This window comes from Crotalus tigris, unplaced genomic scaffold (assembly GCF_016545835.1).
Source record: "Crotalus tigris isolate CLP2741 ecotype Arizona unplaced genomic scaffold, ASM1654583v1 scf7180000018371.15429387391:27106975, whole genome shotgun sequence".
NCBI classification, from domain to species: domain Eukaryota; kingdom Metazoa; phylum Chordata; class Lepidosauria; order Squamata; family Viperidae; genus Crotalus; species Crotalus tigris.
This window is the reverse complement of record NW_024096970.1, coordinates 6,305,812-6,327,971: the sequence shown is the minus strand read 5'-3', so window position 1 is coordinate 6,327,971 and position 22,160 is coordinate 6,305,812. Positions and strand designations below refer to the sequence as shown.

General features: G+C 41.0%; 1 protein-coding gene across 3 annotated transcripts in view; it reads right to left on the bottom strand.

Annotated features, from left to right (window-relative positions):
• The window catches only part of PREX1 (phosphatidylinositol-3,4,5-trisphosphate dependent Rac exchange factor 1), a 239,229-nt gene extending 217,923 nt beyond the window's left edge, over positions 1 to 21,306 (bottom strand). For all 3 annotated transcript variants that reach the window (XM_039351244.1, XM_039351245.1, XM_039351246.1), the window contains exon 1: positions 20,900 to 21,306. In XM_039351244.1, the coding sequence (XP_039207178.1) occupies positions 20,900 to 21,094 (195 nt within the window). In that variant the 5' untranslated portion in view covers positions 21,095 to 21,306. The remainder of the gene's footprint in view (positions 1 to 20,899) is intronic.
• Positions 21,307 to 22,160: the final 854 nt, after the last annotated feature.

The following is a 22,160-nucleotide window of genomic DNA, read 5'->3' as shown; positions in this document are numbered from 1 at the left end:
CGTCATCTTCAGGCTGGTGTTTTCAGCTTCGTGCTTTGAGCAGCAATGTGTGGTCTTAGCTGTTTCTTCCTTTTAACTGCCAGTGGGGGTATGAACTGATTGGGTGGGAGCTTGGCTGTGTTCTGATTGTGTGGAGGTGTGTTCTGATTGGTTAGGGGCTTGGCTGTGCTCTGATTGGCTGGGGGGTTGGCTGTGCTCTGATTGGCTGGGGGGTTGGCTGTGCTCTGATTGGCTGGGGGAGTGTTCTGTTTGGTTGTGCTCAGTTTAGTCTGAGTTGCAGAGGGATTCAAGATTTTGGGCTGCCCTGCCATTCCTTGGCTTCGCGTTCGTGGTCGTGCTTCCTCTTCATGGAGGGTGTCAGTTTGCTTCATGTATGGATTGGGGGGGTTTAAGTGGCTAATGATGCAGCTGTGGTCTGGCTTCTGGTTTGTAGTCGTGCCTCATAGTCAGTGTGGCTTTGGGTTTGTTTTTTGCGTGGATGTTTGGTGGTGTTGTGTGGATGTTTGGTGGTGACATCCTGTGTGGTTTTTGTGAGTGTGGGTCTGGTATCATTTTTTGTGTTAGGGAGTCGTTTGTCAATGAGGGCGGGTTTCCAAATGGCTGGTAGGCGGGAGGTATCATCTCGCTTGTTCATGCTGTGTGGGCGTTTTTCTATCTCGATGGCTTCTCTGATTATTCTGTTATTAAAATGTTCACTTTTGGCAATGGGTCTGGTATTTTTAAAGTCAATTTCATGTCCTGTGGCTTTAAGGTGTTGGACCAGGGAAGATGTTGGTTCCTCTTTTTTGACTGAGTTCTTATGTTCTTCAATGCGTGCACCTATTCTTCTGTTGGTTTGTCCGATGTATGTGGTGGGACAAGTGGTGCATGGGATTTCGTATAATCCTTGATTTTCTAATTCAATTTTATCTTTGGGGTTTCTAAGGATGGTGGATATTTTTCTGTTTGTGCAGAATGCTGTTTTGATGTTGTGTTTAGGGAGGATCTTACTGATTCTGTCTGTGGTGCCTTTTATGTATGGGAGGAGGGCTTTGCCGTTTTCTTGTTCTTTGTCGTGGATTTTAGTGGGGGTTTCTTTTTGGATTAGGTTTGTAATCTTATTTCTATGGAATCCATTGGATGTTAGTACATTGGTGAGAGTGTGTAGTTCGGGTTTTAGGTGTTGTTCGTCAGCTAAGCGTTTTGTTATGGAGATGAGTGTCTTGGCTACAGAGTTGATCTGTGCTGGGTGGTGGTGTGAGAGAGCGTGCAGATAGCGGTTTGTGTGTGTTTTCTTCTGGTAGATGGTGTGTCCTAGGGAGCCACTGGATTTCTTGTAGACTAAGACATCCAGGAAGGGAAGTTGGTTGTTAGCTTCTGTTTCCATGGTGAACTGTATTTTGGGGTGTAGGCTGTTGAGGTGTGTGAGGAAGTTGTCCAGTTTTTCTTTCCAATGTGGCCAGATTATGAAGGTGTCGTCTACATATCTGAGCCAGAGTTTGGGTTTGTGATCCGATTTTTCTAGAGCTTGGGTTTCAAAGTGTTCCATGTAGAGGTTGGCAATGAAAGGTGAGAGGGGTGATCCCATGGGTGCTCCTTCTGTTTGTTTGTATTTTTGTCCATTATAGATGAAGTATGTGTTGGATAGGCAGTGGTTGGTCAGATCTAAGATGTGTTTGGGGGGGTTATATTTGTTTTGGATAGCTGTCAAGGCTTCTTTGATAGGCACTTGGGTGAAGAGGGATATGATAATAATCATAATCTGGCCACATGGGAAAGAAAAACTGGACAACTTCCTCACACACCTCAACAGCCTACACAGTATTTGGGGTGTATGGCTTTGAGATGAGGTCTGTGTAGGAAGGGAAGTTTGTCCAGTTTTCTTTCCCATGTGGCCAGATTATGATTATTAATCATATCCCTCCTCTTCACACCAAGGTTGTATCAAAGAAGCCTTGACAAGCTATCCAAAAACAAATATAACCCCCCCAAACACATCTTAGATCTGACCAAACCCCTGCTATCCAACACCCTAACATCTTATAAGGACAAAAATCAAACAAACAGAAGGAGCACCCATGGGATCACCCCTCTCACCTGTCATTGCCAACCTCTACATGGAACACTTTGAAACCCAAGCTCTAGAAAAATCAGATCACAAACCCAAACTCTGGCTCAGATACGTAGACGACCCCTTCATAATCTGGCCACATGGGAAAGAAAAACTGGACAACTTCCTCACACACCTCAACAGCCTACACACCAAAATACAGTTCACCATGGACACAGAAGCTAACAACCAACTTCCCTTCCTGGATGTCTTAGTCTACAAGAAATCCAATGGCTCCCTAGGACACACCATCTACCAGAAGATAACACACACAAACCGCTGTCTGCACGCTCTCTCACACCATCACCCAGCACAGATCAACTCTGTAGCCAAGACACTCATCTCCAGAACAAAACGCTTAGCTGACAAACAACACCTAAAACCCGAACTACACACTCTCACCCATGTACTAACATCCAATGGATTCCATAGAAATAAGATTACAAACCTAATCCAAAAAGAAACCCCACTAAAATCCAAGACAAAGAACAAGGGAAATCGGCAAAGCCATATCCATACATAAAAAGGCATCACAGACAGAATCAGTAGATCTCCATAAACACAACATCAAAACAGCATTCTGCACAAACAGAAAATATCCCACCACCTTAGAAACCCCAAAGATAAAATTGAATTAGAAAAAATCAAGGAGTATACGAAAAATCCCAATGCAACCACTTGTCCCACCACATACATCGGACGAACCACAGAAGAATAAGTGCACGCATTGAGAAAATAAGAACTCAGTAAAAAAGAGGGAACCAACATTCATTCCCTGGTCCAGAACACCTTAACAGCTACCGGACATGAAATTGATTTTTAAAAATACCAGAACCATTGCCAAAAGTGAAACATTTTAAAAAAGAATAATCAGAGAAGCCATTTGAGATAGAAAAAACGCCCACACAGCATGAACAAGCGAGATGATACTCCCGCCTACCAGCCATTTGGAAACCCGCCCTCATTGACAAACGACTCCCTAACACAAAAAATGATACCAGACCCACACTCACAAAAACCACACAGGAGGTCACCACAAAACATCCACGCAAAAAACAAACCCAAAGCCACACTGACTATGAGGCATGACCACAAACCAGAAGCCAGACCACAGCTGCATCATTAGCCACTTTAAAACCCCCCAATCCATACATGAAGCAAACTGACACCCTCCATGAAGAGGAAGCACGACCACGAACACGAAGCCAAGGAATGGCAGGGCAGCCCAAAATCTTGAATCCCTCTGCAACTCACTAAAATGAGCACAACCAAACAGAACACTCCCCCAGCCAATCAGAGCAACCAAACCCCCCAGCCAATCAGAGCACAGCCAACTCCCCCAGCCAATCAGAGAACCAGCCAAAGCCCCTAACCAATCGAACACACCTCCACCCATCAGAAAACACAGCCAACTCCACCCACCTCATCAGTTCATAACCTCACTGGCAGTAAAAGAAGACACAGCCAAGACCACACACTGCTGCTCGAGGCACGAAGCTGAAAGCCACCCAGCCTGAAGAGATGACGGAATGGGACTTTCGTCGAAACGTTCGCCAAGAACACTTCCAAATTTTACGTGGGAGAGAAAAACCCGAACAACCAAAGACCTACATATATATATTATATATATATATATATATATTATATATATATTATATATATAATATATATATAGAAAGTCGTGTCCGACCCATCGCGAACCCATGGACAACGTTCCTCAGGTCTTCCTGTCCTCTACCATCTTCTGGAGTCCATTTAAGTTCACACCTACTGCTTTAGTGACTCCATCCAGCCATCTCATTCTCTGTTGTCCCCTTCTTCTATTGCCCTCAATCTTTCCCAGCATTAGGCCCTTCTCCAGTGAGTCCTTCCTTCTCAATAGGTGGCCAAAGTATTTGAGTTTCAACTTCAGGATCTGGCCTTCTAAAGAGCAGTCGCAGTTGATCTCTTCTAGGACTGACCGGTTTGAACGCCTTGCAGTCCAAGGGACTTGCAGGAGTCTTCTCCAGCACCATAGTTCAAAGATATATATATATACAAATTTCTTTTTCTGACAAAGAGCTAAATAATTAAATTGGGAGACTAAGATGGCCATTTCGAGCTCATTCTGCTCTCTTCAGTTAGCCACACCCTATATATTAGATGTTGAGTCAATTTGATTATTATTAGCGACCTCCTCATCTGAAATACTTATTTATATATTGTTAAATAAAGATGAGAAAAGGGAGGGGAGAGAGGAGAGGGGGGAGGGGAGAGGGGAGAGGGGAGGGAAGGAAAGGGGACAGGACAGACGGGAGGGGAGGGGAGGGGAGGGGAGGGGAGGGGAGAGGAGAGGAGAGGAGAGGAGAGGAGAGGAGAGAAGAGATTCAGAAGTCAGGCACAAGAGAAGCATCTCAGTAGCCTGCTACCCAATCCAATGAATTAAATTTTTCCAAGATTGATGGGTACTTTCTGCACGCAAAACATGGATCCAATTACAGAATAAAGATCCTTTCCTAAAATAAGAATGACATTTAATACTGCAGAATGGTATGGTACTACATAGTAGTGGCAGACAACTTCTCATCCCACTTTGCATTCAATCGAAACAAGTTATTTTGAAACAAATATAGGTGTACACCTAATATCTTTCCACAAGTTCTTAAATCAAAAATATTTTCCCCCTGGATTACGTTGCTGTTGAAAAGACCCATACATATCAGGAAAGGTGCATTGGTTTAAAGAGGTGAGGACAGGTATTACCCTGCATGCTCTAAAGCACCTTTGATGAGCTGAACTGCCTTTGAATATGAAAAGCAATGTATTCTTAATGCATAGTATCCACTATTTCAGAGGTCACCAACCTTTCTCGGTTGGTGGACCAAAGGAAAAGGGAGGGGGAATCATTTTACACAGGTGCATGCGTGCACAAGGGGCTGCAAACGGGGCAGGGCTAGCGCCCACGTGATACTCACTAGTCCTGCCCCGTTCATGGCAGCACCCATTTTTGCACCCCGCAATGCAATGGCATCCTATTCCCGCACCCCGTGGTGCAACAGTTTCTGCGCCTTGCAGCACAGCTGCGGCCTGTTTTTGTGCCCTGCAGCACAGTGACGCCCCATTTTTGCACCCCACAGTGCAGCAGCGGCCCATTTTCATACCCCAATGTGCGGCGGTGGCCCATTTTCATGTCCCGAGGCATGGCGATGTCCTGTTTTCATGCCCTGCAGTCGTGGTGCTAACATGAGGGGGTGAGCACGCAAAAGCGCGCGCACTGGCCAGCCTGTCTCCGGCCTCGTGACTAGTAGGCCATAGCCCACAGGTTGGGGACCCCTGCACTATTTGATATAAAGGTCATGAAGAAATTGACTGGGTTCTAACTCCTAAATGGAAAAACGATGTCTATTTCCTAATGTAGGTATTAGTGGACTTTCAGGAAATTAATTCTATATAACTCTGTATGAAAGACTAGAATATATTTCTGGATATTGCTACTCTGGCTTTATATGCTGTGGATCCTTAAGTTAGGAAAAAAGTGTATCTCACTATTTACGATCAGAAATGTGGCTTCTCAGTTAAAAGTCAAAGCAAGAATGAACTGCGATGGTGGTGACAGCAGAATTCAGCCCTGGATGTAAAATATCAGATTCATGGACAACTTGCAGGAGTATGAGTCTGGTAGAGATGCCAAATCTTGATTTGTTTAAACATGTTTTGTGAACATAGCCAATTTACGAACTTAGCAACAAGGGATTTCTCTGTTAAAATAAATCTGCCTGGTACCAGATAAAGTCTATATTTAATACTTCCCAGTACAGGCATTCCATGGAAATCTTTGTATTTAAAATCCAACCTATTGGTCAAATTACAAGGCTGCTGGACCAAAACACATTAATTGATGCTAACCACAAAAAAGAAAGACTAATATAAATTCAGCTGAAAAACTGAAACCTGCCCCTTCCATTCTTTTACATGATATTCAGCATGTTGAATGTTTTAATGAAGGGTCCCTGGACTTCCTGTGGAGTCTTCCAGTTGTGATGAAGCTTCTGCAAAACAACATCAACTGCACTGGCAACAGCGTGGCCACAAAACTGCCAATGACTGAAGAGAAGATAGAGAAGAAACAAATACCAAAAAAAATATAAAAGGTTCAAGGTTTTCTAAAAGTCACGATCTTTTACTTGAAGGAGGTTTTGCAGCAATTTCAGGTAAGGAGGAAATAGACTGAGCCTTGATCACAGTGGCATAAACAGTGAACAATCTCCAACGTTTTCTTGTTATATATCATTGTTACAGGGTGGAGATTTCCTGTGCAGTGTGTACTAGTTCTGTTACACATTATGTAGGTTCAAAATTGCATTAAGCTATTGCTTTTGTTAACCTTATCCACTGAATGAATTGCAATGGCCAATAATATTTATTTGTGTTTATTTAATTTATATCCTGCCTTTATTATTTGTACAAATAACTCAAGGTGGCAAACACACACAATACACTTCATCCTCCTATTCTCCCCATAACAATTAATAATAATAATAATAATAATAATAATAATAATAATAATAATAATAAAGTTGGAAGGGACCTTGGAGGTCATCTAGTCCAAACCCCTTCTCAGGCAGGAAACCCTATACCATTTCAGACAAATGGCTGTCCAGTCTCTTCTTAAAAACTTCCAGTGTTGGAGCATTCACCGCTTCTCGAGGCAGGTTGTTCCACTGATCAACTGTTCTCACTGTCAGGAAGTTTCTCCTTGGTTCTAGGTTGCTTCTCTCCTTGATTAGTTTCCACCCATTGCTTCTTGTCCTCCCTTCAGGCGTTTTGGAAAATAGCTTGACTCCTTCTTCTCTGTGGCAGCCCCTGAGATATTGGAACACTGCTATCATGTCCCCCCTCATCCTTCTCTTCACTAAACTAGACATACCCAATTCCAGCAGCCGTTCCTTATATGCTTTAGCCTCCAGTCCCCTAATCATCTTTGTTGCTTTTCTCTGTACTCTTTCTAGAGTCTCAACATCTTTTTTACACTGTGGTGACCAAAACTGGATGCAGTATTCCAAGTGTGGCCTTACCAAGGCATTGTAAAGTGGTATTAACACTTCACGTGATCTTGATTCTATCCCTCTGTTAATGCAACCCAGCACTGTGTTGGCTTTTTTGGCAGCTGCAGCACACTGTGAGGTGAATCGGGCTAAGTGAGATTGACTGACCCAAAGTTACCCAGTTGGCTTTCATGTCTAAGACAGGACTTGAACTCATGATCTCCCACTTTCTAGCATGATATTTTAACCACTAGACCAAATAGAATGGTTTATTAATCACAACTGCCTTTCATATACTTCATACTAGCCCACAATGTGATTTGGCTTAGTGTATTACTCAACTCCAGCCAACTGTAGATTATTTCAGAAAATATAGTTAAGCAAACAATGGCCTAGCACAACATGTGAACTCAGCTACTGAATCTTCATGAAAGGGCAAATATATAGTGGGAACAAAGAGGAAATGAAGGTTGTATCCAGCAGTTTGACCCAAGAAAAATTTCCAAATTTCGCTTATTTGGCTTACTTACTGTCCCATACAAAGTGAATATTTTAGCAAATTGCAGGTTTGAGATTCCATGCTCAATTTCCTATGGTTCTAATTTCTAATATTACTCATCAAATACTTCAAAACACTTTTCGACATGGATTTAGAATTAAATGACAATTGAAAACGAAACCTAAAATAAACCAATCTCTTTTGTGTCAAATTTGATTTATAAAGGCTAAGATGAAAGTTTTGAGGATGAACCTCAGCTTGTCTACCATGCTAATTTTCATCACAAGGCTCAAATATCCACAGCACACATCAAGGTACAATACCTCTAATTGCAGCTGGCCCCAACAGTTTAATATTTGGTGCATATCAGTAAGTTGTTTTTCCTAGTTAACCTTGTCTAATCTCAAAAAAAAAACAAAACAAAAAAAAAACCACTGAGCAAACTCAAACTTAGTTAGCATCAGGAATGATGGTCAGGAAATCACAAGGCTATGGGTTAGATTAAGAATTGAAAGGATATTCCAGAATAGGGAAATGGCAAAGTACTTCTGGATTGCTGCCAAAGAAACAATTTGGACATATCCATGAAGTCACAGGAATCTAACACAATTCAACCAATTCAACCATTTCTCCCTGTTCAAAATGTCAATTGATAACATCCACTTATTTTAGTATGGCTGGTTATTTCTCTGAAGACAGATTTTGGCCTGAATAGTTAGTTGTACATTCATTCAGGACAGAATTATAGATTGCAAATCTGAATTAAATAGATGCCCCTCATTCACATCAAATCTGAGCGCTAGTTTCGCATAAGGTGTAAGGTGTTAGACTAGAAACCATGACTTTAATGCCCTACCTTATACACTGAAATATGACTGGGACTCTTTGGGCCAGTCACTCTCACCTCATCTGAATTCACCTGACAGGTTGTTGTAGTAGAAAAAATAGAAGGCAAGAACATTATATACGCTGCTGCCTTGAGTTGTATAAATTAAAGGCAGAATGTACATCTATTAATAAATTGTATATCCATAATTAATAATTACAGACTAGAGCTCAGTGTATGCATATCTGCAATCTTGGATTTGCTTTTTGATACCCAAAGCATGTCCAAAATAGAGTCTATGTTTGTATATCCATGTAGTTAGTTTTTCAAGGGTTACAGTTAGATCATCAGGGCAATGCGCCTGTATTTGCTCTTCCTTCCTTCAGTCACAGCAAATCTCACATCAGCCTGGCTTTCTAACAGAAGCTGGCCTTCTTCATAGCAAATCACTTGTCAAACGATAGAGGAAGTCATACATGAAAAATAGCTCATGCTGGATCCTCTGCTCCATGGAGCTCTTTCACAATTTCAGTCGACGAGTCTCTTAATCACACGACCAAAAATGTTCATGCTGCCTGCAGGTGTCTCACAGACTGGAGTCCTGTGGCAGAATGAGAGATTGCCATGAGCAGTCACAATGCTAGAACTGCCCACATACTCTCAAGAACACACTTTGGTCACTACACAGAGCTGACGAACAGCACTAGCATCCATAGTATAATTAAGAGGCCACACCTTCAAGTTAATAAGAGTGACCCAGAACAGTGAAGCCAGCATGAGCAATGTGATACAAATTAGAGCAACTCTCTCCATCATCAGCCAAGTCAGTTGATCTGAAGATTGGTAGCTGCTACAAGGACCTCACAGACACTCTCATAATTCGGTTGACCGAGGGAGATCCACCACAGCCACACAAGAAGGAGAAAGAGGTACCACTATGGAAGAAAGCATTCATGAGAGGAAGACAATGACATAGGCCAGGAGTCTCCAAACTTATGCACTTCCCAGAGGTCTAGGTTTAGACCTCTAGAGGTCTAGGAAATTGAAATCCACAAATCTTAAAGTTGCCAAATTTGAAGACCCTGACATAGTCTATGGAACCTAACCCTTTATTTCTCCTAAACTTCAAGTCTCATCATTCAATTTAACTGTCTACAATTTTGCCCTGAACCTCCGAAAATAAAAACTCCACCTATATAACATTTTCCTCAAGGGAGCCAGAAGTGACAATTTTATCACTTGACTAATTTTATTCCATCATAAATATGAAGCCCTTAAGTAACTTACTACAAGTCAAAGGCTACAAAACCTTATCCAATAACTGACAGCACAGAAGTAAATTATGGAATGGGGAAAGACCAGTGAAATCTCTTCCCCAGGCTATAAAATATCTTGGAGCAACCTGAAAGACAATTGTCAAATTTTACAAGATGGTTCTACTGTTGCTTCCCTACATATCTACACATACATTTATGTTAAATATCACTTGTTTTAATTTAAGGAAAAGGTCTTGTTAACCGAGGACACAAACAAGAATTCACAAAGGCACAAGCTGAATGGTTGAATGTAGCTCTGAGCAGACCACTATAAAAACCACAGGATGCATCACAGAGCAATACAGATAATTATCTTGTTTGGAAAGAGGCCTTTTGCTTGTTGTGAGAAGGCATTATACAGACTTTATTAGAAAACAGTAATTACCTGATTCTTCTTTCATCTGGAGAACCTGCAGCACTTTTACGAACCCTAATGAACAAACCCTCATAAACCTGCATGAGGTAGCGATTATAATCTACCCCATTTGGCAGATGGGAAGGAAATCAGCTCAAGTACCAGGCGCAGATTCAAGAATGACGCCCAGGACTTCTTAGTTATCTGCTTTCAGAAGTGCTCTGATGCCTTCCTCCCAATGAAGCAAAGAGAAGGCATGAGAAGTGGCAAAGAGCACTGGAAACCAAAACTGTAATTATTACGTGGCCTTGATCAATCCAAAAATGCCAAGCTCCACGGTGAATGCAGAGGTCAAGGCCATTAACATACACACAGATTGATTGGGACATAAACAAAATGAAAGCTATAGCACTGAGGACTGACTACAAAGGATGTGTTCCCTAATAGGAAGCAAAAACATAAAAGACATGGAAATACCAAGGGAAACCTTTATTCCAATCTAGGGAAGGAGAAGAGGCAGGCAGGCAGGCAAGCATGATCAGATGGCTGATTTGCATTCAGTTTCCTTTGCTTTCTCATAAAAAAAGAAATCCTCTTTAAAAAAAAACAGCTTCAGGATGCCAACACTCAATTCAGTTTAGATCCCGCTGAATGAACTGGACATAAATACTACACACCAACCTGATGAATTTCAAAATCATTAATTTCAATTCCTATAATATTAGCCAGTTTTATGGTGATGGTTTGATTATTACAATTATTTTAATTCATCCATTTCAGTAAAGGTGGCATTGACTTGTTTTATGTACCATGTTATGCCATAATATGACTTGGTTTGTCACAATATGTGAATTATTGCAATTTACAGATTATGGTTTAATTCAGGGCCCCAATGGAGGACCATCATTCTGGAGGTGATTGATGGACTAAGACCCCACCTCTCCCCTTTATGCATCTTGTTCCCTTCCTCCTCATCTTTCTTAATTTTAAATTAATGTTACTGTTTATTGCTTTAATGTTTCAATGTTTTTATCAGTTTTTTAATTATTGTAATTTGCCTAGTTGCCTCCAGGTCAAATGGGTAGCATATAAATTGAATAAATAAACAATATAGTTGAGATATTTGCATGATACATGAGCCCTAGAAAATTGGTTTAATTAAATATCATGACTTGTTATATGTGAGATCAGGTACAAGTCTCTAAAAACATGATACGGTATGCAAGACAACATTCCCCAAACAGCTTTCAAGTGTCCAAAAAATATTGGCTAATCTGCACAGAGACTACAATTCTGCTTATGTTGTTTCAGGGAATCTATGAAGAATATCTTTAAAACACTAATAACCTGATTGGTCCACAGGGAGAAAAATCCATAGTCTGGTACTATTTGGAAAAAAAAATCACACTAAAGAACATGCAAGCATTCAAGAGTTTGACGACAAGTGTCAAGTGTTCATGGTAATTAGGATGAACCAAGGTGTTGAGAGATACGTAGGAAAGTTTCCAGAGCTCAGGAAACAACCATCTGTTTTCTTCCTCAAATACTAGGTATGTCACAATTATTTTCCTAAGGCCAACTTTGAACTCCAGATCCCATGGCCGAAATATCTGATGAAGCTGTTGGACTTTCTTGCTTCTTCCCCAATCCCTGTTTACTATAGTATCTTTTGTTACTAACAGCATGAAGAACACAAAAACCTGCAAACACAGTTATGCCTTTCCAGATGCTCCTAAAATATTCATCTGAGGATGCCAGAAAATCCTATTTCTAATTAAAATACAGAAATAATTCACTGTCCTCCAGTACATCATTATCATACTAGTAACATACCTCTCAGCCATACAGCAGAATCACATGAGTAACAGAGAACTTTAGCACAAACCTGGAGGATGGACTAGGTTGGGCTTGATAATTTCCAAGATATCTACAAAGCCCTTGCATTTATGATTCTAAGACAACCCTTAAGAGTTATTCCAAGAGTTATATATTGGATTGCAGACATTTTAATCTCAAGGTTCATTAGAGACCTACAGCACCAACAGCTTCAATGAAAGAATCAGCTGTGAGGGTCACCAAGTTCAGTTCTCTGTTGACTAAAAAGTAACAATGAGATATTTCAAAGAAATTTCTATCCAACAGGACGTATACTGTAAATTGCCTGCTTTCATTTCATGTTCTATATTCAGGTTGCTTTCCTAGTGGAAAATATAAATTGTTATATTTATACAGTTAAACTCTTTTTTGGAGATACCCTATCTTTTGATAGGATCTTTCTCTGTTTTCTTGACTACGTAAGCAAGACTGTTTTGGAACGGAAGATGCTTTTAGGAAATGAAGCATTTTGAATAAAATAAGCAACGCTTTCAGTATGAGAATACATAATCCAGCTGCCTTTTAGATAAATGCCCTGTGGCAAGTGCCAGGCTCATGCATCTGATCTATACTTCAACAATAACAAAACAGGAAAGTACATTTCAACCTGCCCTTTTCTATATTTTACTCTCCCTTCCTCTCTCCTAAAGCCACCATGCAAACAACTTGCTTTACACTGCTGTTTTTCAAACTGGCAACTTTAAGAGAGGAATTCTGCTGGCTGAGGAATGCTGGGAGTTGAAGTCCACACTCTTAAAGTTGCCGAGTTTGAAAAACAATGTTTTACAGAAACCAGATGGTTCACCTTCTTTGGACAAACAGCTTTATTATCAGCATCTACTGAACCTAAGAAGAGACACAAGAGCTACGGTATAAGGCAGGACACAGGAAATCACCACCAAGAAGTGACCAAGACAAACATTCCTTGTAATGGTTCAAAGGCCAATTGCAGCAGCTAATCACAGATGGAAAAAGAGCAGCAGGCCATGTACAGAACAGCTGCTCCAGATTACATAGCATCCTAAATACCAAGAAGCTAAATACTCAGCAGAGTTGCAGAACAAAATATTTTTAAGGCAACGGATGTGGTTTTATTTTATCTGATAGCAGCATGTGTGCTAATGTTGCACACTTATATAGTAGGGAATGAAAGAAGTCACGCTCTAGCACAAAAAAGACGCCCCAACAAAATAAACTGGCACCAATTCAATTGATGCAAACCAAGATTTCTGTGGATGCTAAACTCAGCATTATTTACAACAGTCTAATGTGATGCATGGAAACAGGAATGTATGAAATGATTTATTACATATCAACAGAATTGATGAACATTTATAAAGGAAAATAATTTCCAATGCCAGTTTGGGGGACCAATGTGATCATTTTCGTATCTCAGATCTTTCATATCTCTATCTTAAAATATGGCTTGTCAATAAATTTAGCCAACTAAAGGCTAAATTTAATCTTTAATGTAACAATCACAAACAGGGCAATAATCAGATGACCATGATGAAGTGCAATCCACAGTGCTTAAGCCAGAGAAATGTTTGCCAGAATAAAATTTACTGTCCCTATTGCCAAACCCTCTTCTGTCACAGTAACACAGTTGGCAAGTGGTACTGTCCTCACTTTTAATATCAGACAAGTTAAGGGAGGCATTGCCTGTTGGCAGAAAACAACTATCATTTATTTTCCCTAGTTGGACAAGTGTAGGTGGGTTCTTAGCAAAAATTGTGAAAATGTTGTTTCAATACTGGACCAGTTTTTAAAAAATCAAACAATTTTGTTGTGATCTAGGAAGTAGATAAAAACATTGTTATAAGGCCAAGGCATTAAAAATGGAGATAGGCTGTAGTTGTGGCCACAAGTATATTTTTTTTAGCAACTAGAGACTTTCAACAGCGGGCAGTAATGCAAATGGGCAAACCTAATACTTTATGCTAGTTTGGGCAGGAAGAATCTTTCAAGGGTATTCAGAGAGTTCTAGTTTAGGTATTTTAAGCCTATCAGAAGACTGAAGATTACTAAGAAGTTCTTTTCTTAAATTTTGGCAATGTAATCCTAACCAGGCTTCGGCATTTATAAAATACAATAGAGATTTGGGGCATGTATACAGGCCAGAGGCTATCTTTAAAGATATAGATTAGGTTTTTGCATATGTGTGTGTGTGTGTGTGTTTATTTCAACTTTTTTCAGCTTTCCAACTTCTGCTACAGTTTTGTACTCACTGAAAGTCTAATCCAGAAATTTAGAGATTGGAAGCAAAAGTATTTGGGGAGAAGAGTGACTGACACTCCAATATAAATATATACAGTGCTTCTCAGTTTGTTCATCAGACAGTAAAGATCCCAGCCACTGAATTCTTCAGAATCCATCAAAAAAGAATAAATAAAAATGGGTAAAGGATAAAAAAAGGAATGCTTCAACTTTTTGAAATTCTGTGATTTCATAATCCAAAGGAATCTAGCAGTCTATGCATCTGCGCATAGCAGAACACTGTCAACTGCCTGGCCAAGAAAGAAGCATTTTATATGTCAATATAAAATCTTGTTAATGCATAGAGCTAAAATTGCATTATATTCTGCAGCTCAAGAAAGTGCTGCACAGCTTGCTTGCAGGAAATATAGCAGCTTTCTTAGGGAACTCAGAAAATGTTGCATGCTGTAACTTTCAGGCTGCCCTCTCCTCTCCCTCCGCCCTGCCCCACACCTCTTGCTCCTCTTTTGACCACAGAAGTAAAATAAAAGTGGTGGGATCTGCCCGACAAAGCAAATAAAAAGGGGCCTTTTGTATCTGCAAGGGACCCCCACCTAGCAGAGGGGAAAAGGTCTCTAGGCACACACAAAGAGAAACCTTTCCCTTAACTGCTACATGGCCACATGCTAGCCTTCCAAGAAAATTAAAAAAAAAATCTGCAATTAACACAGTCTGATTTATAGGCAAGTCTATAGCATCAAATACAGAAAAGGATTCTTTCACATTACCACAGGAGCCCGGAAGTTCCTTGGAAAGGCCCTGACTCCCTACTCATTGAATTGGGCTCTTTGCTCCTTCAGTGTTATTTATGGAGACAACTAAACAAAATCAGGGGCTTGTATGGTAAATGTTTAACCAGGGGGCCCAGCCCCAAACGCAAAACACCAATTCCTTCGTTCATCCCTGTGGTATTTTGTTGTCACAAGTTGAGAAAAGCTTCCTGGTATTGTATAAAGCTTTCTAGCATTGCGTTAACATCTATGCTTTTTTTTTTCCAAAGCAGTTTCCTTCATTCCCGTTTTCAAGCACTGATAAAAGGACAAGCTTCTAGATAATTGGAGGAAGGAGCTTCCACAAACTAAATCTGCTTCTACCAAGTTGAGGGCAATGTCACATTCTCATGTATTAAACCGGGTAGAGTAGTATAAGCATCTGTGATGTACTTGGCAACTTTGAACAGTGGACTTGGTGTCCCAAAGGTGCTTTTTCAAAAGGCAACTGGAATTTCTTGGGGCCTTGGGGCCAACTATGAACCTGGATGACTGAGAATCTCCATAGACACTGGACTTACTGGTCTAAGACAGATGATGGCTCTCAAGATCTCATGAAATTCCGGCAATTTATAATTTGCTCTGGGAAAGTGCTCCACGGAAAGGGGGGGAGGAGAAAGAGAGTTTTTCAAGCCATCATTTATTTCTCTTTCCTAAATTAGGGTGTGAGCACTCAAAACTGATAGTGGGTTTTGGAAAAGCAGTTTCAAACTGTTTCTACCATTTTCTTTGGAATACACAGAACATAAAAATATGTCCTTGAGGAACTGGTCTGGTCAATGGGCTTTTGCTTTACAGCTCCAGGACATCAAAAAAATAACTCCCTTATTGGCTTTGAGAAAATATTCTTCTCTAGAGTCTTCCAATTGAGCAGTACAATAGTACTGCTCTTAGAATCTTTCTCTGCCCTCTGATACAAAACTTCAATTGTGTGAGTACTCAGACTATAACCTGACATGGCACAGTGATTTTTTTTTTCTGGAAACTTATCATCTATTATTATTCATAGGCAGAATTAGCATGTTTGAGGGGCATTTGCCAAGCTCTTGATTTCTGGTAGACCAAAGCTACATACACAGTGCTCAACTGGTATATCTGGGTATTTAAATATTGAAGGTATACACAGAGCTCTGAAACAGGATTACCATTAGCCATCAGCAATGCACCAATGCACTAGTATAGCCATTTACTAGTATAGCACTATTGGGCTGCATCTGCATGACACGCTGAATTACAAACTAACCAATCCTATTTTGGCCTAATAGGTTCTGTAAATAGAGGTATTGTCTATAATTTGTAGTTCAGTATGTCTTGGGTACTCAGGATAATTTCTGTAAATGTGTAAAATATGGCCTAATTTAAGCCACAGTTCTGTTCCCTAACCCTCTATTTTTTCCACCAGTGTTAACATAAATGCAGATTCATATTCAGTACCCAATGAGATTCACAAAATGTTGTGGAATCAACCATTGGCTGAACTCCCACATTATGCTAAGGATAACTTAGCTTGATTTTGGCTAACTATTACACACACCCAGAAACACAAAGGGAGCAGTGCCTCTTCTCTTCACAACAAGAATTATTCCATACAATAAAAACACTTATTAAACTATGATTTGTCAAAATCAAACATGCTCACTTTACTCCTGGCAAAGCACCAGTGGCAAATAGCCTGATCTGCGGACAACAAAACTCTGATCTTCAATAATCGGGTATACTGATGGATGATTGATTTGTTTTGTCTAGGCAGGGTAGAGTACTGATGGTTGAGCAACAAGTGCTTTTTATAGAAGGACATTCCACTGAATCAAAACATCAAGAACTTGAAGCCAAAAGCCACTTTAATTGGCAGTTTTGGACAACTGCGTAAATGATGTCTACTAAAGAAATCCAAGATTTCAGTTGCTATTGGCCCTTCAAACAGCCACATCCTTTTCAGTCAACAGTAATACTACTGAATTCATGTTTTTCACTTATAGAAAATATGTATAATAGTTTGCTTTGTACGTGCTGGAATAAGTCATGATTTAAACTACTATTAGCTGGATTCACATAGTACCTTTAAGCCAAAATGTATCATATGATATTGTGACAATATACTGTGCAAATCAGAGAAACACGAAAAAAATAAAAGAGAAATATATAACCTGCAATCTTCAGTAGGCACAGCCATTCATTTTAATTTTACCCCATCTTATTTCAAGTTCTTACAGAAAAATAAGGGATTACACAAAAAACATTATCCAATTTTATGCAGTTAATACTTTTTCTGATAAAAACACATATTTAAAATATTCTTATCCCACATTAAAATTATATGAAGATTAACAAAATTTATACTTGTCCATTCTTCTTACATGTTTATATAGTTTTTATCCTGTATAATGAATTCTTATTTATGTGTTGCATGTTTACTGTTCTTACTTTTATGGTTTTGTTGATTGCTTGTTTTATCAAATCTGTGAAACTGCAACTGTTTTTCTCTAATCTTAATAATTTCACTATAGGTGAAAAGTGATTATTTAAATGATCAAAGCAAATGGGAAGATAATATAAAAACAGTGTTTACACCCTACCATGTTATCTATAATCATACTGTGATAGAATTGTATTCAATTGTTACAAATCAGCCTCTGATGAAAACAATTGGGGAGAACTGCCTTCTGCACTAGCTTGGTGGGGATAGTGAAACTGTAAACTGGAAAGTGTAAACTGAAAATATTATATTGACTACAAGATACTGAACAGTAAAAGAGTTATTGTCACAAATAATATTATTTGAAAAGATTTTCAGTATAACGAATTCTAAATTTAAGAACCAGTTTGGTGTAGTGATTAAATCGAGGCAACAGCTAGAAACCAGGAGACTGCGAATTTTATTCCCTACCTAGACACAATACCAACTGGATGACCTTGGGCTATGCACTTTTTCCCAGCCCTAGGAAGCAAGCAATGGCAAACCACTTCCAAAATCTTACCAAGAAAACTGTAGGGACTCATTTAGGCAGTTGCCAGCAGTAAACAAAACAAAGCAAAAATGACTTGAAGGCAGACATACAACCTTCCCCCAAAATATAGCTTCTGAGAAATGGAAATTCCAAGAACAAGTTTCTAGCTCTCATGATTGCAAACAAGTTCAAAAACATCTGAGCAAAAACTAGAGAAAGTTATGAAACCAGATACAAATTTAGGTAGAAGCTCTATTCCAACATAATGAACTCATTATGTGTCTTAGCTGCAAATGAGCACAATTGTGCATCTCTTGCAAATAATGATGGCTTACAAATTATAGGCAATAGATAGGAAACTGCTCTTGTTATTAGAATGTTGGGGTTCACTGGAATATTTGAAGATAAAACAAAAGATTTCTCTGGTGTGTCAAGAAAACAATATCCCTATTTTTTTTATACTACAGGAAAGATGCACTACCTCTCTACTCATGGAAACTGAAATGAGTCACAGTTATGTTCATTTGATGCATGGACACAACTAGAACCAGAAGAAATGCGATAGTATGCACTCTTGCTTAGCTGCCACTTTGTTTATGCTACCAGGAAATACTGTAACTATTAATAAAAAAGTATTTTATTTATTTATCTGTACGCCTCAATTTACAATGCATTTGACAAATGCAATGCAACAGTATAGTATAGAATAGAGTATACAATAAAAAGAGTGCAAGATAAAATTATATTATATTACAAATTATTGTGAAATCCATTTAGCAGATTTGCTTAAGAGTAGCCAGAAAGGAGGACCATTGCAATTTTAGACACAGAATTTCAGAATATTAGGCCATGGTTTCTACAAGCCTGGTCCAACTTAAAGCAAGCAAGGAACAGAGTCTCTTACATACCGTAGTTTGTAAAGATTCAGAGACTTTCATGTTGATATCAAACAACTTGATTGCTTTCTGGGCTCTAAGTAAGGTAACAGTAAATTCATCCTTGAGTGGAGTATGATTCATGATGACTACATAGACACATGTAATTTTCTGGGCTCAATATAGAAATAACATGTCAATGCTTTCTCCTGTACAATGCTTATCGACTCCCCAGTCTATCCAATATTCTGGAATTTCCTGGTGGTCTCCCATCCTAACTAAGAATTGGGTCCAGTCCAGCTTTTTAGCTTAGCTTTTTGAAATCAGACATAGTCAGCCAAGTGTCATTATCTGCAGTAAATTAAAAAAAATAATAGTGGGAGGGAAGGAGTAACAATGAAAATCTATGCAATATGTAAAGATGTCTAGTAGTTTAATGACTAAACTTTGCACCTGACTAGTTATGGCTTTAAAAGAGCCCACTATAGAAGCTCTATCAACAATTAGTCTGAACAGAACCAGAATGTGTATAAATGCAAACATTTCAATAAACGTTTCCTTAAAATTATTCCTTAAAGAATAATTTTGCGGGAAATATTTTAATTGCAGATGAGCCACACTAATTCAAGAATACTATTGTTGCTAATGAAGAGGCTTTACAAAACTAACACAATTATAGATGTTTTTAGGCAAGGCTCAGAGCTAGATGTTTATTCCCACAATTTCAGGATAGCATGAGGACAGAGTTAGCCACAAGGCAATTAGGTACAAAGACAGAAATGTTTCGGAATGCTAATGAGTTTCAACTGCCACGGCTGCAAAATGCAAAACTAAAAGGGAACTGTTCACAGAAGTACTAATCTGGCCAAGAAATAAAAATGACCCTGAGATGGATACAAATAGCTTAACTAATCCAATAAAAATACATAAGTAATCCAAAATTCAAGCAACAAAGACTGTTTCTAGGAAAACTACAAAGGTGACTGGAATTACTTTTAAAATAAAATCAAAAAAGTCTCAACTTAAGCCAAGATTTACTGATGAAAAAGTTGCCAAGTCTAAACCATGCACCACAAGCTTCTCTTAGAAGAGAACAAAGTCAAAAAGAAAAAAGAAAGACCTTTAAAACAAGCCTTCAGACCAGAAAGGATTTTATCACTATGCTTAAAAAATAAAAATCCATTAGTAATACTATATCACTGCTGCTTGCAAAGGGCTCCCCCTTATGCCGAACCAGGCACCTGATGAACTCTGGCAAGACCAATCAACTGTGTGTAAACATCTTGAAGGCTTCGGGATGTTGAAAGGGGTGATTTAAAAACCACACCAAGCCTCTGTATCAAGGGCCAGTTTTCCCACCATGAGGCAAACGCTTCTTACCACCCACTTAGAAGAAGCCCACCAGTAGCAATTTCCAAAACGCCCAGTGTGCCGGCTACGCATTCTGCCAGGAGCCTAAAGATCGGAGTTCAAGAAAAACCACATGATAGATGAGCTCTCCCGTGTTGACATCCCAGCTTGCAAATCATCAACCCAAGACCGACAGGCCGTGCCCTCTCTCAACTTCTGAAGGCAACAACACCCTCCTCTGCCACCCAGAACCCAAGCTCTTTCCCAGGGAGACCAAAGTCTGCTTAACCAGCTGCAGGAGCAGAGCACACACAGTGTCCTCAGCTGCCCCTCCAGCCTACTTCGCCAGCTTGCCCTTTGCGCTCCAGTTCCTACAGGTGATGCCTCCCGGTAACAAGGGAGGACCTTAATTTCTCCGGATGTCACAATCTGCTGGCGGTCTACCCAAGAGCCCGCGCGGACTGGATACGGATTCAGCTCCGTATCGCCTTCCACAGACAAGTCTGGCGCGACTAAACTGCGCCGGCCAACTTCGCAGCCCATTTCGCAACGGTGACGAGAGTCTCCCGGGCTGGCCCCCTCCACGTTCACCGCCGCGGGTTCCATCGCCGCAGCAGATGCACAGCTGCCCTTCCTCGTCCTCGATGCAACCTTTCGCCTGCCCCCAGTGACTCCCTCCCCTTTCCAGGCATACCCTCCGGAGCCCTGGCGCTTACCGACTGCAGGAAGCGCAGGGTGCCCACGTAGTCCCGCTCAGTGCCCAGGATCTCGTTGAGGACACAGAGGCGAAGACGCAGCTGACGGTCCGTATCCTTAGCCGGTTCTGAAGGGAGAGCGCCGGTGCCGGGGGCCACTGCCGCTGCCCCCGCCGCCGCTGCCACCGACGGCTCAGATACCAACTGCACCTCCATGGCTCCTGCCTGCCTCAGCTTCCAGAAGATCGTCCCGGCCCCGCTTTCCTCACTCGGTGGCCGGCTTTAGGCGCCCTCCATCCCCGAGGCGCACGCCAAACGCACCAGAAGGACCGAGTCTCTCTCGCTCGACCTACCAGCCGCCAGCAGGAGCGCCGCGCTGGGACATGGCGAGGAGGCGGCGTCGGCGGCTACGAGGAGCACAGCGCGAAGAGCGCTGAATGGAGAAAAGCGAACGGGGAGTGGAGCGCGCGAAGGGGGCGTGACCAGGGCAGCGGGCGGAGGGGAGGGGCGGCTCCGGAGGCGGGGGCGGCGCTCAGAAGCGAGGGAGGCGGCCGTGGCGAGAGGAACCCGAAACAGAAGTCTGGAGGGCGCAGCAGGCGGCGAGGGGAGAGGCCGGAACAAAGGGAGCAGCGACTGGGAAGCCGGAGAAGCGGGGAAGATGCGGAGATTTCTACGATGCGATGCAAAAAAAAAAAAAACCTTGCCTCGGCACGTTGGCTTGCCTTTGCCCTTCCGACCCTAGGAGAAGTCGGCTTGCAAACTTGTTTGCGGTCGGTTTCTCAGTTTGGGAGATTGCGTGCGCGTGCAGCTATTCTTTCTCTTGCCGTCCCCACTTTGGAGCAAATTGTGGCCTGTTGTCAAGCAGCGATACCTGCGACAGAACAAGCACCATGCACGCTTTTTGTCCGCTTTATTGGATAAGAGAGGGAAGCCATTCTCTGGCGGGATGTTCGCAGAGTGCGCGCTTGTTGCACATGCCCTGTTTCTTGCACGATTGGTTGCTGCATTTCGCTGCACGGAACTCTTGTTCCGCAAAGGCTTGCATGGAGAAGCAGTGGCTGCTTCCTTTGCAGCCAGCCAGGTTAAAATACCTGGGAGTCCCACCATTTTTCTGCAAGCAACGGACAAAATCCTTCTCACGTGGAACCTACAAATTCGGGACACGTTTAGCACAATGGGAAATAATGAGAAATCGACGCACGAAAGTAATTTGGGGCTGATGTTGCTTTGTGATCCTTGACGCTTAGAGATAAATAAGCAAGGATTTTTGATTCATTTTTTT